General features: G+C 43.9%; 1 protein-coding gene across 10 annotated transcripts in view; it reads right to left on the bottom strand.

The window, feature by feature from the left end:
• MLLT10 (MLLT10 histone lysine methyltransferase DOT1L cofactor) overlaps positions 1–14,469 on the bottom strand; it is a 249,193-nt gene extending 234,724 nt beyond the window's left edge. For 7 of the 10 annotated variants that reach the window (XR_004035214.2, XR_004035213.2, XM_030837131.2 and 4 more), the window contains exons 1-3: positions 14,187–14,253; positions 13,895–14,054; positions 11,303–11,382 (exon numbers count right to left, since the gene is read on the bottom strand). Coding sequence is in view for 7 of the 10 variants with exons in the window: in XM_030837131.2 (XP_030692991.1) it covers positions 11,303–11,382; positions 13,895–14,054 (240 nt within the window). In the remaining 3 variants the exon portion in view is untranslated. Of the gene's footprint in view, positions 1–11,302; positions 11,383–13,894; positions 14,055–14,186; positions 14,254–14,311 lie in introns of those variants that run through there. The other 3 variants (XM_060292985.2, XM_030837127.2, XM_030837134.3) reach the window with 3 other exon arrangements.
• Positions 14,470–14,864: the final 395 nt, after the last annotated feature.

The raw sequence follows: 14,864 nt of genomic DNA on the forward strand, positions 1-14,864 counted from the left end.
TGCCTAGAGCCTGTGCTCCACAACAAGACACCGCGATGAGAAGCCCGCACATCACAACAAAGATTGGCCCCTGCTCGCCACAACTAGAGAAAGCCCACGCACAGCAATGAAGACCCAGTGCCACCAAAAATAAATAAATAAAAATAAATAAATAAATTTATTTTTTAAAAAAAAGAATAGCTGCTTCTACATTCCTCGTCAAGAGTCAAGCAGCAAGGTACTGTTTTACTGTGTGTGCAAAAGAATCTTTTGGTACTACTGACTGTGCATTTTTCACTTTGATAAACATAAAAATTAAATCTAAACAAAAAATGGAATAAATAGGTACAATGGGCAATGTATCAATGTACCCAATGTTTTCATTTCTCTTACTAGTTATGTAGGCAGGTTAGAAAAGGATACAAGCAAGTACTAAACACCTACTTCATGTCAGTTGTTATGCTAAGTTTTTCTCACAGTAAAAGAAAGCAATTCAAGAAGTGAGACAACGGAAATTGGCTATTTGCTATTTTATGTATGGTGGTAAGCACTAAATCTGTTAACTTTTTAAAATCACCTGTTTCAAAGCTATAGGAACTCAGGATGCTACACTGAATTTAAAAGCAAAGAGTAGACATGAATCATCAGTAAGTGAAAAAAACGTTAGCAAATGTTAAACTTTGAAGGCATTCTATTTAAAGTATATAGGCTGGGACTTCCCTGGCAGTCCAGTGGTTAAGACTTCACCTTACAATGCAAGGGGGTGCAGGTTCGATTCCTGGTCAGGGAGATAAGATCCCACATGCCTCACGACCAGAAAACCAAAACATAAAACTGAAGCAATACTGTAACAAATTCAATAAAGACTTTAAAAGTGGTCCACATCAAAAACAAAATTTTAAATAAATAAAGCAAGCATACAGGCTAAAAAGCTCATACAGGAATAAAACGAAAAAAGTTATATATAATTTTTTTTTTTTTAATTTTTGGCTGTATTGGGTCTTCGTTGCTGCACGCAGGCTTTTCTCTTGTTGCAGCAAGCAGGGGCTACTCTTCACTGTGGTGTGCAGGCTTCTCATCACAGTGGCTTCTCTTGTTGCAGAGCACGGGCTCTAGGCGCACGGGCTTCAGTAGTTGTGGCACACGGGCTCAGTATTTGTGGCTCGCAGGCTCTAGAGTGCAGGCTCAGTAGTTGTGGTACACAGGCTTAGTTGCTCCTCGGCATGTGGGATCTTCCAGGGCCAGGACTCAAACCCATGTCCCTACGTTAACCACTGCACCACGAGGGAAGCCCCTACAATACCTGTAGGAAGCCCCTACAATACCTGCGCGGAGCACAGGCTCCAGACACGCAGGCTCAGCGGCCATGGCCCACGGGCCCAGCCACTCCGCGGCATGTGGGATCCTCCCGGACCGGGGCATGAACCCATGTCCCCTGAATCAGCAGGCGGACCCTCAACCACTGTGCCACCAGGGAAGCCCCACAATATCTTTTTTAGACTGCCACTGAAGACGCCCCATCCTGGCTTCTTGTACTCTTAAGTCAGAGGTATATAAGATAAATAAATTGGAAAACAAATTTTTAATTATGTAGATAAAGGTAAATCTTCTTGTGGTACAAATAAAAAAGAACTTAAAAGCTAAAAGAATCAACATTAGTTCAAGCTGAGGCAGTCAATGAAGATACCTGATCTAATATATACCTTAGAGGCTGGGATTGACTATGACACCAGCACAGACCCTAGATGTGCTGTGTAAGGACAGGAAATGGAAAAGGCCAATCCTACCGCAGGGGAATCTATCTCAAAAAAACATGGACTGGACCACTAAGACTAGAGAAAATTCATTCAAGAGGATAACTCAGCTGGGAGGAGAACCACTTTCAACCTTGCCCTCCCTTCTTTCTGCCTGGAACACCTCTCTGCAGTCACAATGACTGTCATGCTGTGACCGTAGAACAATGCTGAAAATGAAAACTATCTGCTAAGGTTGGTATAGTAGAAAGAAAGAAAGTCTGATCCCTAAAGATTTCACAGAGGGACTTCCCTGGTGGTCCAGTGGTTAGGACTCCGTGCTTCCACTACAGGGGGAACAGGTTCAATCCCTGGTCAGGGAACTAAGATCCCGCATGCCATGTGGTGCAGACTAAATAAATAAAGACCTCACAGAGCTATCATAAAAGCTTCAAAGGAGTTTCTCAACTCCTTTCAAATAAGAAATCAGTAAATTTGTAAATTGCTAATCTGTAGAAGCCAGATTAATCTGTAATCTGGTCTTTGTTACTAGCAGCCAAAAGCAATTCTTAACAGTTACAGAGCAAATGAAAAAACTTCCCTCAGTGACACCTCCACAAACCCAGGTTAGAGGACCAGGAATCCCAAGAAAGAAAACAACGATTAGCTCACAGTCAAAAATTACAAAGTATGTGAAGACATCTACCACCACAGTTAAAAAACAAAAAAAATGAAAGAATTCCAGAATCTCTGAGAAATTTTAAAGTAAGTATGTTTTGGGGACTTCCCTGGTGGTGCAGTGGTTAAGAATCTGCCTGCCAATGCAGGGGACACGGGTTCGAGCCCTGGTCCGGGAAGATCCCACATGCCACAGATGAACTAAGCCCAGACGCCACAACTACTAAGCCTGCACTCTGGAGCCCACGAGCCACAACTACTGAGCCCACGTGCCGCAACTACTGAAGCCCATATGCCTAGAGCCCATGCTCTGCAACAAGAGAAGCCACTGCAATGAGAAGCACGTGCACCACAGCAAAGAGAAGCCCCCACTCGCCTCAACTAGAGAGAGTCCACGCTCAGCAATGAAGACCCAACGCAGCCATAAATAAATAAATAAATTTATTTATTTTTATAAAAAGTACGTTTTGGCCACGACTAAGAAGCCCGCATGCCACATTGAAGATCCCGCATGCCACAACTAAGACTTGGCACAGCCAAAATAAATAAATAATGAATACTTCTTTCTTAATAAAGTTTTTTTTTTTTAAGTGAAAGAAGGTTTTATTCAGGCAGAAACCCACTCCATAGACAGAGCGTGGGCCATCTCAGAAGGCAAGAGGCCAAAATAAGTTATGTTTTAAATATTCAAATAAATAAATATACTCCTTAAGACTATAATAGGGACTTCCCTGGTGGCGCAGTGGTTAAAAATACACCTGCCAATGCAGGGGACATGCATTCGATCCCTGGTCTGGGAAGATCCCACATGCCGTGGAGCAACTAAGCTTGTGCACCATAACTACTGAGACTGCACTCTAGAGGCCATGAGCCACAACTACTGAGCCCACGTGCCACAACTACTGAAGTCCGTGCTCCTAGAACCCGTGCTCTGCAACAAGAAGCCACCACAATGAGAGGCCCATGCATCGTAACGAAGAGTAGCCCCCGCTCGCCACAACTACAGAAAACCCACGTGTAACAACAAAGACCCAAAGCAACCAAAAATAAATAACTAAATAAAATTGATTCTTTAAAAAAAAATAAGGTGGAATTAAAATGTAAACAACAATAACACTGATTTTGCAAGATAAAGAGAGTGAACATAAGGTGTCCTAAGGTCCTTGGTTTTGTTCAAAAGGAGTACAAAGATTAATCTTAGGGCTTCCCTGGTGGCACAGTGGTTAAGAATCCGCCTGCCAATGCACGGGACACAGGTTCGAGCCCTGACCCAGGAAGATCTCATGTGCCTCGAAGCAACTAAGCCCGTGCACCACAACTACTGAAGCCCGTGCACCTAGAGCCTGTGCTCTGCACGCAACAAGAGAAGTCACTGCAACGAGAAGCCCGCGCAACGCAACGAAAAGTAGCCCCCGCTCACTGCAACTAAAGAAAGCCCCGTGCACAGAAACAAAGACCCAGTGCAGCCAAAATTAATTAATTAATTTTTTAAGAAAAAGATTAATCTTAGACTCACAGAAAAAATATAAAGTATGCACATTAAAATATTAAGGGCAATCACTAAAAGAAAAGAAATGTAACATATAACCTCCAAATCAGACCAGATTTTTTAAAAGAAGAATAAAGAATAATCACTCCAACTGAAGAAAATAAAGAGGAAAAAAAATAAGCATGGTAAATAGATAACACAAAAATAGATAACACAAAATAGATAATACAAAATAAAAATTTAAGAAGCCCAAATGTATCAGTCATTACTATAAATGTAAACAAATAATCTGTAGACCATGTTAATACAGATTCTTAGACTACATTTTTTTAAAAAACCAAGCTTCACTATATTTACAAGGATGTTCACTGCAGCACTATTTGTGGTTATGAAAAACTGGAAACCTAAATGACAATCAATAAAGGAATTAAATAAATTACAGTACATTTTGTGACAGAATACTAAAAAGCAGATAAAAAGAACGAACTAGATCAATATATATCAGTGTAGTGATGTCACAAGTAGCTATGTCACAAATCACAGAACACATATAGAATTTACCATTCCTGTAAAATAATACACTAGTTGGTGGTGTGTATGGATATATACGTGTAATAAGAAGGAGTAAAACATAGATGGTGGTATATATATACAACGGACTATTACTCAGTCTTAAAAACAAGGAAATTCTGCCATCTGTGACAACATAGATGGACCCTGAAGGCATTATGCTAAATGAAACAAGTCAGACAGAAAAAACAAATACTATATGATCTCACTTATACATGGAACCTAAAAAAACCAAACTCAGAAACAGAGAACAGATTGGTGGTTGCCAGATGCAGTGGGTAGTGGGTTGGGGGAAATGGGTGAACGTGGTCAAAAGGCACAAACTTCCGGTTATAAGATAAGGGAGCTCTGGGGATGTAATGTACAGCATGGTGACTGTAGTTAACAACACTGTATTGTGTATTTGAAAGCTGCTAAGAATAAATCTTAAAAGTTCTCATCAAAAGAAAAAACAATTTGCAACTAGGTGAGGTGATGGATGTTAACTAAACCCTCTGTGGTAATCATTTTGCAATACATACGTATATCAAATCATTACGTTGTACACCTTAAACATTCTGGTGTTACATATCAATTATAGCTCAATAAAACTGGCAAGAAAAACATATAGAGAGACTGGCCCCACAGACATTAAAAGGGTAATGGCTGACCCAGACTGGGGAGAATACAAATAGTACTTCAACTTAATTTTTTAATTTATTGTTCTTTTTAAGCAGAAGGGAAGATTTGAAGCAAATATGAAGAATGGACATTTGTTCATTCTGGGTAGGGAACACACAGATGGTCATTTTATGTTTTATACTGCTCAGAACTACTCGTGATAATCAAATGCATATTAATATAATTTTAATTTGTAGAATTAAATCTAAATATACTTACTGTGATTAAGTGTATTTCATATGGTTTTACAGATTTATAGTAATTTATTTGCATTATGTATCTCAGTAAGAAAAAAATTTAAAAATAAAATAGTGCATCCCTAGATCAATCCCTAAAGCCCTGGTTTTGAGTCCATCCAGTGGTTCCTCCCGAACAATGTAAAAAGCCAGGAAGAACTGAAATAAAGAGAGGCAGAGCAATAGAAGAAAGTTACAGCTCACCTCCTGGAGGAAAGGAATCATCTTTCATTTAGAGCAAGAAGAGCAAGACCTAAACAATGCAAATACTTAATGAGCTTTTGGCCATTTTATTTATTACACAATGCACTGTCAACACATTTTCCAAGCAGAATAATTAAATATCTAAAATATCCTCTCTCAGGCTTCCCTGGTGGCGCAGTGGTTGAGAGTCCGCCTGCCAATGCAGAGGACAAGGGTTCGCGCCCCGGTCCGGGAATATCCCACATGCCGCGGAGCGGCTAGGCCCATGAGCCATGGCCGCTGAGTCTGCGCATCTGGAGCCTGTGATCCGCAGCGGGAGAGGCCGCAACAGTGAGAGGCCCACGTACCGCAAAAATAAATAAATAAATTAATTAAATTAAATATCCTCTCTCTGTATCTCATTAAAATTGTATAAGTAGGTAAAATTTCTAATAAATCTCTTCAGCCTGTGGTAGTTACGAACAGATACACAGTAAACACAAAAACAGTCATCAGAATTTCCCTGGTATCACAGTGGTTAAGAATCCACCTGCCAATGCAGGAGACATGGGTTTGATCCCTAATCCAGGAAGATCCCACATGCCGTGGAGCAACTACACCCATGTGCCACAACTACTGAAGCCTGCGTGCCTAGAGCCCGTGCTCTGTAACAAGAGAATCCACTGCAATGAGACGCCCACGTGACGCAATGAAGAGTAGCCCCCCCCCGCAACTAGAGAAAGCCCATGCGCATCAATGAAGACCCATCACAGCCAAAAATAAATAAAATAAATTTACTTTTTAAAAATGTTAATTTAAAAAAAAAGAACACATACACATTAAATACAAAAACAGTCATCAGAACTTCCCTGGTGGCACAGTGGTTAAGAATCCACCTGCCAATGCAGGGGACATGGGTTTGATCCCTGACCCAGGAAGATCCCACATGCCACGGAACAACTAAGCCCATGTGCCACAACTACTGAGTCGGCGCTCTAGAGCCAGCAAGCCACAACTACAGAGCCCGCGCACCACAACTACTGAAGCCTGCGCGCCTAGAATCCACGCTCCCCAACAAGAGAAGCCACCGCAATAAGAAGCCTGCGCATAGCAACAAAGAGTATGAAGCCCGCAACTAGAGAAAACCCACGCACAGCAACAAAGACCCAATGCAGCCAAAAATAAATAAATAAATTTATTAAAGAAAAAAAAAAAAACAGTCATCAATGAGTGTTTTAACCTCTAACCTTGGGACTGACCTGGTGGTGCAGTGGTTAAGAATCCGTCAGCCAATGCAGGGGACGAGGGTTCGAGCCCTGGTCCAGGAAGATCCCACATGCCGCAGAGCAACTAATCCTGTGCACCACAACTACTGAGCCTGTGCTCTAGAGTCCACGAGCCACAACTACTGCAGCCCGCATGCCTAGAGCCCGTGCTCCGCAACAAGAGAAGCCACCGCAATGAGAAGCCTGCGGACCACAAGGAAGAGCAGCCCCCGCTCACCGCAACTAGGGGAAAGCCCACGCTCAGCAACAAAGACCCAATGCAGACAAAAATAAATAAATTTATTTTTAAAAACAAAACCTCTAAACACTGTGACAGCAGTTAGTAAACAATGAAGTCTAATGAAAATATTTCAATAAAAATTCTTGGGCTTCCCTGGTGGCACAGTGGTTGGGAATCCACCTTCCAATGCAGGGGACACGGGTTCGATCCCTGGTCCGGGAAGATCCCACATGCCGTGCAGCAACTAAACCCGTGTGCCACAACTACTAAGCCTGTGCTCTAGAGCCCATGCGCCACAACTACTGAAGCCTGTGCACCCTAGAGCCCGTGCTCCACAACAAGAGAAGCCACCCAATGAGAAGCCTTTGCACCACAACGAACAGTAGCCCCCACTTGCTGCAACTAGAGAAAGCCTGCACACAGGAACCAAGACCCAACGCAGCCAAAAATAAATTAATTTTAAAAAAAAATTCTTATTCACTTGAGGTGAATAAAGCAATTCGAGTGTTTTTTCCAAACAATGAATGCCTAACAAAGAGCTTCCCTTAAAAACCAACCAAACTTTCCCTCAATTCCCCATCTATTTTTATTTTCCTCTTTCCTTATTTTCAACATTCAATCTAACCCTGCAATCCTTACTCTTTTCGATGCCCTATCATGAGGGTTCTGCCCAAACCAGAGAACTACAATTGCTGTCTCAAGTACTTATCTTAGTCCTTCAGCATCCTTGGCAGCAATGTCACTATCAAAAACTCTTTCTTAAAAAAAATAATTGTGGACCTCCCTGGTGGCGCAGCAGCTAAGAATCCACCTGCCAATGCAGGCAACACAGGTTCGAGCCCTGGTCCGGGAAGATCCCACGTGCCACGGAGTAACTAAGCCCGTGTACAACTACTGAGCCTGCGCTCTACAGCCTGCGCGCCATGACTACTGAAGCCCGCGCACCTGGAGCCTGTGCTCCGCAACAAGAAAAGCCACCAGAATGAGAAGTCCCCGCACCACAACAAAGAGTAGCCCCTGCTCGCCACAACTAGAGAAAGCCCGTGCGCAGCAACGAAGACTCAACACAGTCAAAAATAAATTAATTTAAAAAACAAATTAAAAATAAAATGGGGGTCTTCCCTGGTGTCACAGTGGTTGAGAGGCCGCCTGCCGATGCGGGGGACGCGGGTTCGTGCCCCGGTCCAGGAAGATCCCACATGCCACGGAGCGGCTGGGCCCGTGAGCCATGGCTGCTGAGCCTGCGCGTCCGGAGCCTGTGCTCCGCAACGGGAGAGGCCACAACAGTGAGAGGCCCATGTACCGCAAAAAAAATAAAAATAAAAATAAAATAAAAAATAAAATGGGTATACAATGTTAATATTAAAAAAAAAAAAACTGTCTTTGTTGCTACTGGACCCTGCAGGTTCTCCTTTCCTGACAGTTCATTATCCATCCTTGGAAACTCGTTCTTACTCTCCCAAATGTGAACATTCACCGTAGTTCTGTCTTCACTCTTCTTTTCTCTAACAAAAAATGTCACTTGTTTCCCAATCTTCCTTCTATGCAGCTCCAACTCTAACTTGTCCTCATTACTTTAACCCTAAATTTCCAAAGAAAAATCCTAGCGGCATCAAAACCAACATGCCCAAAACAACTTTCCTTACTCTTCAAATTTGCTCTCTTTCCTTTGCTACTGTTAATGGTATCACCATTCCAGAGTGCTCAACCTTGACATCTCAGAATCATCTCTGATTATTCCCTTTCCTTCACCCCACATCCATTTGTCATTTCCTCCTTCAAAATGCTCCCTCTTTCTTTCTACTCCCTCCCTTTCTACTCTCACATTTTTATAGTAACAGCATCCTAAGACTTTCAGTTTCTAACCTCCCCTTTCAAAGCCATTCTATATACAACCAAACTTCTTGTCTAAAAATACTTTATTTGTTCTGGATTTTTACTCCTCAGTATCTGTCAAGGTACCACCAGTTCATAATTCCCCCTCTTCTGAAAAGTGAGCTATCCCAAACCCACAGGGATCTCCCTGTGTCTGAGCAACTCAACCCTATTGTCTAGCCATGGCTAGCTAACTGGTCCAGAACTAGACAAGCCAAGACAGTTTTTTTTCCCCCAAGAGGAACATGAGATTCACACTGCGATTTAGCCTCTTGAGACAGGAGACAGAAAATATTAAGAGCTGAAGTATGGCCATCTTTCACCACAGGAGGCAATATACAACACCTTGGTTGAGAGCTTCATCACAGCCCAGACTCCAACTAGATATGTATTTCTCTTAAAAGTACAATATCTTGGGCTTCCCCTGGTGGCGCAGCGGTTGGGAGTCCGCCTGCCGATGCAGGGGACATGGGTTCGTGCCCCGGTCCGGGAAGATCCCACATGCCGCGGAGCGGCTGGGCCTGTGAGCCATGGCCGCTGAGCCTGCACGTCTGGAGCCTGTGCTCCGCGACGGGAGAGGCCACAACAGTGAGAGGCCCGCGTACCGCAAAAAAAAAAAAAAAAAAAGTACGATATCTTTATCTATGAAATGAAAGTAACAGAATATCTACCTCATATATTTGATAGGTAAAGAAAATAATTGGTATAGAACATTCAGCACAGTATCTGACAAATGGTAAACAATCAAAAAAGTTAACTATTGATTTTTGGAGTAAGTAGCAGAGAAAATCTGCAGAAAAGAAAAGAATGAAGCAGACACACAGAGAAAAGCAGAAATAATATTAAAACTAATTCCATTCCCGTTCTAATTCATGGGTACATTTTCAGGTTAGGTTTCTTGGCTACTATATCCTTATAACAAAATGCCCTTTCTTTGCTTATTTAAGCTTGGAATGAGTTTTTGTTTTTTACAAACAATCCTACCTTGTATAATTGTACACTACAGGAATTTAGAAGACTCTGTGCCTCTTCTTTCATTAACGACCCCCACCATCCTACCAAATAAAGCTAAAATAAAATGGGTCCTCCAATATACCTTTATATACCTTTTAAGATAAATACTTTATTCACCTAAATATCCTGACCATGACCTCAGAGAGGAAAAAGAAATAGAAACAGGCAACAAGTGGCATTTGAGGCAAATAATGCTGCCATTTTACCACTCCCCATTCAACTCTTTATCCTCCCTCTCTTGATACCCACTTTCCTATTTTCTAATCTTTCTCTGGCCATGTATCTACTGTGACATCCCCTGGAAGAGCCTCACCTTACTGTCAGTGTTTACTAACAAATTAAAGCATAACTTCCTTTGCTTGGTGACCCATCAACCCCAAACCATAACATGCTACAAAGAGGAAAAAAGACAGAGTAAACCTATACATACTTTAAGTCCTAAAATTTTCATTATTAATTTCATCCTCCACTTGCCAGTTCCCATTTCTGTAACACTAGAATAGCTGAAACTCTGGTACAGTGCATTCCCACACACAAAGAAAACACATCAACAGAATATTGCTCTGAGTTTCACAATCCTATATAAGCTACTCAGCCATTATTTCTGATCAAAAATTGCCCAAACAAAAATAAAAGCTTCTGTTCATACTATCCATGTAGGTAAAGAAGTTGAAATATTTGTTTTCTACCTGCTGTCACATACTCTAGTCAACAACAAAAGGAAGAAACTATCACACTGCAAATGGTAATACTTTCATGTGATTAATGAAGATTAAATCTTTTTCTCCCTCATATTTCCAGAAGTTCAACTGGAAAAATGATTTTGGCCACAAAGAATAAACATTCCTCCCTCATTCTTACAGAAGGTTTACAGAAGTGTTCAGAAAGAAGGTTAGCCAGCCAAGTCAAAAAAAGGAAGATTTTTATGTTGCTTTGCCAAAGGGACTGAATGTCTGAAAATACTAAGCAAAGTTAAACTTTACCTGTACAGATATAGTAAAAAGAAATATGAATCATTAAACACTTATTTTTAACTCAGTAAACAGAACCTAGCAAAATTATCTCAATATAACTTATGTCCTACTGCCATTATATTCCAACTATGATTAGCCAATTTAACCCTCAAACCAGTAGGCACGGCTAAGAAAGCCCAAATACAACTTTATATTTTACCTGTTCTAAATATCCATCAGTATATACTTATGTGATTCAATTTGTTTTTCAGATCTTATAAAACCAGTTTAAAACTGTAAGTCAATACTTGGCCCAAATTCAATATTTGAACAAAAGACTGAAAACCCTTCAAACTGAAACATGAGTGTGTAGCATCCTAAGCTACTCACTGAAGTATTTTAATGTTTTTGATAAACAGTCCTTACCACTCTGGCTGCTCTCTCCTGAGATTCACATTTCCTGCAAAACCATGGTCCAGTGGGTACTTGAACAATGCCATAGCAAGCTGTTGGGAAATAAATGTTTTAAAGTAAGTTAAGATTTGAATAATTATGTAAAATCAAATACCCTTTCAAAGCCCTATTAAAGTAATTACCTCTGAAACTATTCACATAAACCACCTGCTTTGTAAAGAACTTAAACATGATATATTTATGTTTATAATTTATCACCTAGTTAAAAAAAATACTAGAAAAATAATCTTTTTCTATTCTATTTCAATTAAAAAGTATAAACACAAATTTTATTCTTATAACAGAAAAAATATTAGATAAAATTTAACATTTTTCTTTACATAGAATAACTCAAATTAATTAATTCATTCCTATATCCTGAAATTTAAATAGCAAGCATTTTAGATACATGAAAGTGAAAATTATTTCCAAACCACCTTTCAAAACAAACAAGACATTGCAGGAAAGAAAATGAAATGTAATGTTAAAAGTAAAATGCTTCTATTTAAATGAAATGTCCAGAATAGACATTTGTCTATCTGTCTATAGAGACAGAAGGTACATTACTGGTTGTCTAGGACTGGGGGAGTTAGGAAGAAATGGGGAATAACTGTTAACAGGTTCAAGGTTTCTTATTAGGGTGATGAAAATGTTCTAAAATTGACTGTAGTAACAAATCCAAAACTGTGAATATACTAAAAACCAGTGAATTGTACACTTTAAGTGGGTTAATTGTATGGTATGTGAGTTACATCTCAATAAACCCGTCAGAAACAAAAAGTAAACTACACGTTTATTTCTAACATATAATGTTCCAACAAGTGATCTGTATATCACACATCCAAATCACAGTCTAGTTACGTACAAAACTGTTTTTATATTAACATTTACCTAACTCAAAACTTAACATTTTCCAAAAACCTTAAAACACTAATATCCAACTGACATTCTCTTGAATGAGCTTGCTCAGAGGTAACTTGAAAATATATCAAATATTGGAAAGCACTTAAAGAATATAAAATCAGCACAAATTTTTAAAACTCCAAAAGCTAAACTTCTAATCCCTTTTAAAATGTATCGGAGTAAAAATATTCTATCAGCCAAGAAATACAGCATCACAGCCCAAAAACTTATATTTTAATTCAGAAATACTTCTAAAAAAGAAATTTTAACACTTAAATGAACACCTTCTAAATTGGGAGATGAGACTACTTAGCATCATTTATCATCCAATTCATAAGAAATACCTCTCTACAAGTGCCAATGAACACTATAACGGAAATACACTATACCAGTTCTGAGACCTTACAATCAGTACCTAGTTTTAATACACATGGTTTTCACTCCTTAGAAGAGTAAGGTGTGCAACTCCGCCCTTCTTTAAAAGAACTGGGGATACATGCATGCTCAGGTTCGGTTACTCACTATCTCCTAAGTCCCCCTTCCCAGTTCTGAGATTCCGTTCTATAAAGAATACAGTTTAGTCCCTTACGCTCAGGCTTTCTCTCGTTTAGTAGCGCCCGATACACTACTGAATCTCTGCCTCACTCAACGCCAGATTTAGAAACGGGAAGGGGGGCCGGGTTGGTGCACAACAAGGGGAGTACAAGAGCCACCAAAAAAAGTGACCTGTTTTTCGGCCCCCAAATTTTCAGCCTCAATTCCTTACCACGTGAAATGGAAAAAGTCAGAACCTTCAAACGGCCAGAAAACTACCTTAACTAGTGTCCTCGGCTTTTCTGTATATCCCCAAAACTCACCCAATGGAAACACCCAGACACAAACTAAGATGCTCCCCGAGTCACTGGCGGCGCCACCACCTCCTCTTCTGTCCAGTCACTGAAGCTGAGGAAGGGGCCCGATGAGGCCACTCAACAGTCTCATCCACCACCCCGAGCAGCTCAGCCCAGCCGCGCCCGCGGCGGCGCGACTGCGGCGACGGCCTTCCGCCTCTTCTCCGCGGGAAGCTCCAGTCCGCAGGAGCGGCAGCAAGGTCTCGGCCAGAAAGCTTGGGGTGCGGCAGCCGGCGCCCTCCCCCCCCAAATCTAAAGCGGCACGGCAGACCCCCGAGCTCCGGATCCGCCCCGGCGCCGCGCGCCGCGCTCCCGAGCCCGACTCCATGGTACAGGAAGTCTCCAGACACTGCGGCAGACGGCGCGGCGGGAGGGGGAGGGGGCTCCCCACTACCCAACCCGAACCCACAGCCGCGGGGCCACGGCCGAGGGGCGCGCGCCCGGGCCCCGACACCCCCTCGCCGCCGACCCCCGCCTCCGAGAGTCCGCAGACCCGCGGCTCCGGGCGCAGGCGGCGGCCGAATGACACTTGAGAGTGAACGCAGCATCACATGACAGTCCAGGCCACACACACTTTCTCCCACATGCGCAGCCCACACCCCTTCCGCCCCGCCGCCGACCCTCCGAGTCAATCCCCGGCCGCAGAACGGGGCGGGGGCGGGGGCGGGGGCGGGGCGGGGCGGGAGGGGAACTGGCAGTTGCTGCCAAGGTGGGGGAAGTGGTGACGGTTGGGAGAGGCCGGGTTCGGCCCGGAGGGCGGTTGGGTGTTTACCTTGATGCACCGCGACGCTGCAGCCGTGCCCGTCGCAATAAACCAGCGGGTTCTCGGCCCAGCCTCTCTCGTCTGAGCAAACGCAACAGCCTCCAATCATCTCCTTCATACTATGGGAGACCTCGTCCTCCAGTGACACGGGCCGGTCGCTAGAGACCATCTAAGAGGGAGTTGGGGGGGACCATTAAAAAACACATGCAAGCCAATGAGTGCTTCCCCCCGCCCAGTCCCCCGCGCCCCCGCTCCCTTCCCGGCGCCCCGGCCCCCGCCCGCCGCTCGGCCGCTCGCTCACTCGGGCTTTGCCGCTCAGTCACTCACGTTCCGCACAGGAGTCAGGAGCCATGTCCTTGCTGACTCCCCCCACCTCCCCTCCACCGCCTCCTCCGCCTCCTCCTCCTCGTCTTCTTCCCTCCCCACCTCCACCCGGCGGCTAACGCTGGAGCCCGGAGAGGGCACACATAATCAAGTAGGCCTCCGCACAGGCGCACTGGGGGGGTTCCCGCTGGGCCAGGGGCAGCGAGGGAGGGGAAGGGGGTTGCGCTTCCTCCTCCGAGCGTCACTCGGCGTGCGCGCCCGCCCGGCGACCGGCGTGAGGGAGAAGGCCCGGGAGAGGCGAGGCCTGCGTGCGCGTCGCCGCGTCCGGCCCGCAGCCCGGGCCTGCCTCCCGGCCCCTTCCCCTCCCCCGCGCCGCTCGCAGCCGCCGAGGTGTGCTGAGGGGGAGGGGGCGAGGGGAGCCCGTGGCGCGCCGAGGCCGGAACAAGCCAACTGGAGGGCGCGGGGGCGCGCACGCGGGGGCGGGGACGTTGCGGCCGTCTTCTGCAGTGCCGGCCGCGCGGGCTGCGTGTGCACGTCGCGAAGAGGCCTCGGCGGGAGGGAGGGTGGGAAGGGAGGATTCCGAGGACCGGCAGGGAGGACGAGTTTTGTCTGAGTAGCTGGAGGGGACTCCCAGCGAGCATCTGAGACCCTACCT

This window comes from Globicephala melas, chromosome 2 (genome assembly GCF_963455315.2).
Source record: "Globicephala melas chromosome 2, mGloMel1.2, whole genome shotgun sequence".
Lineage (NCBI taxonomy): Eukaryota > Metazoa > Chordata > Mammalia > Artiodactyla > Delphinidae > Globicephala > Globicephala melas.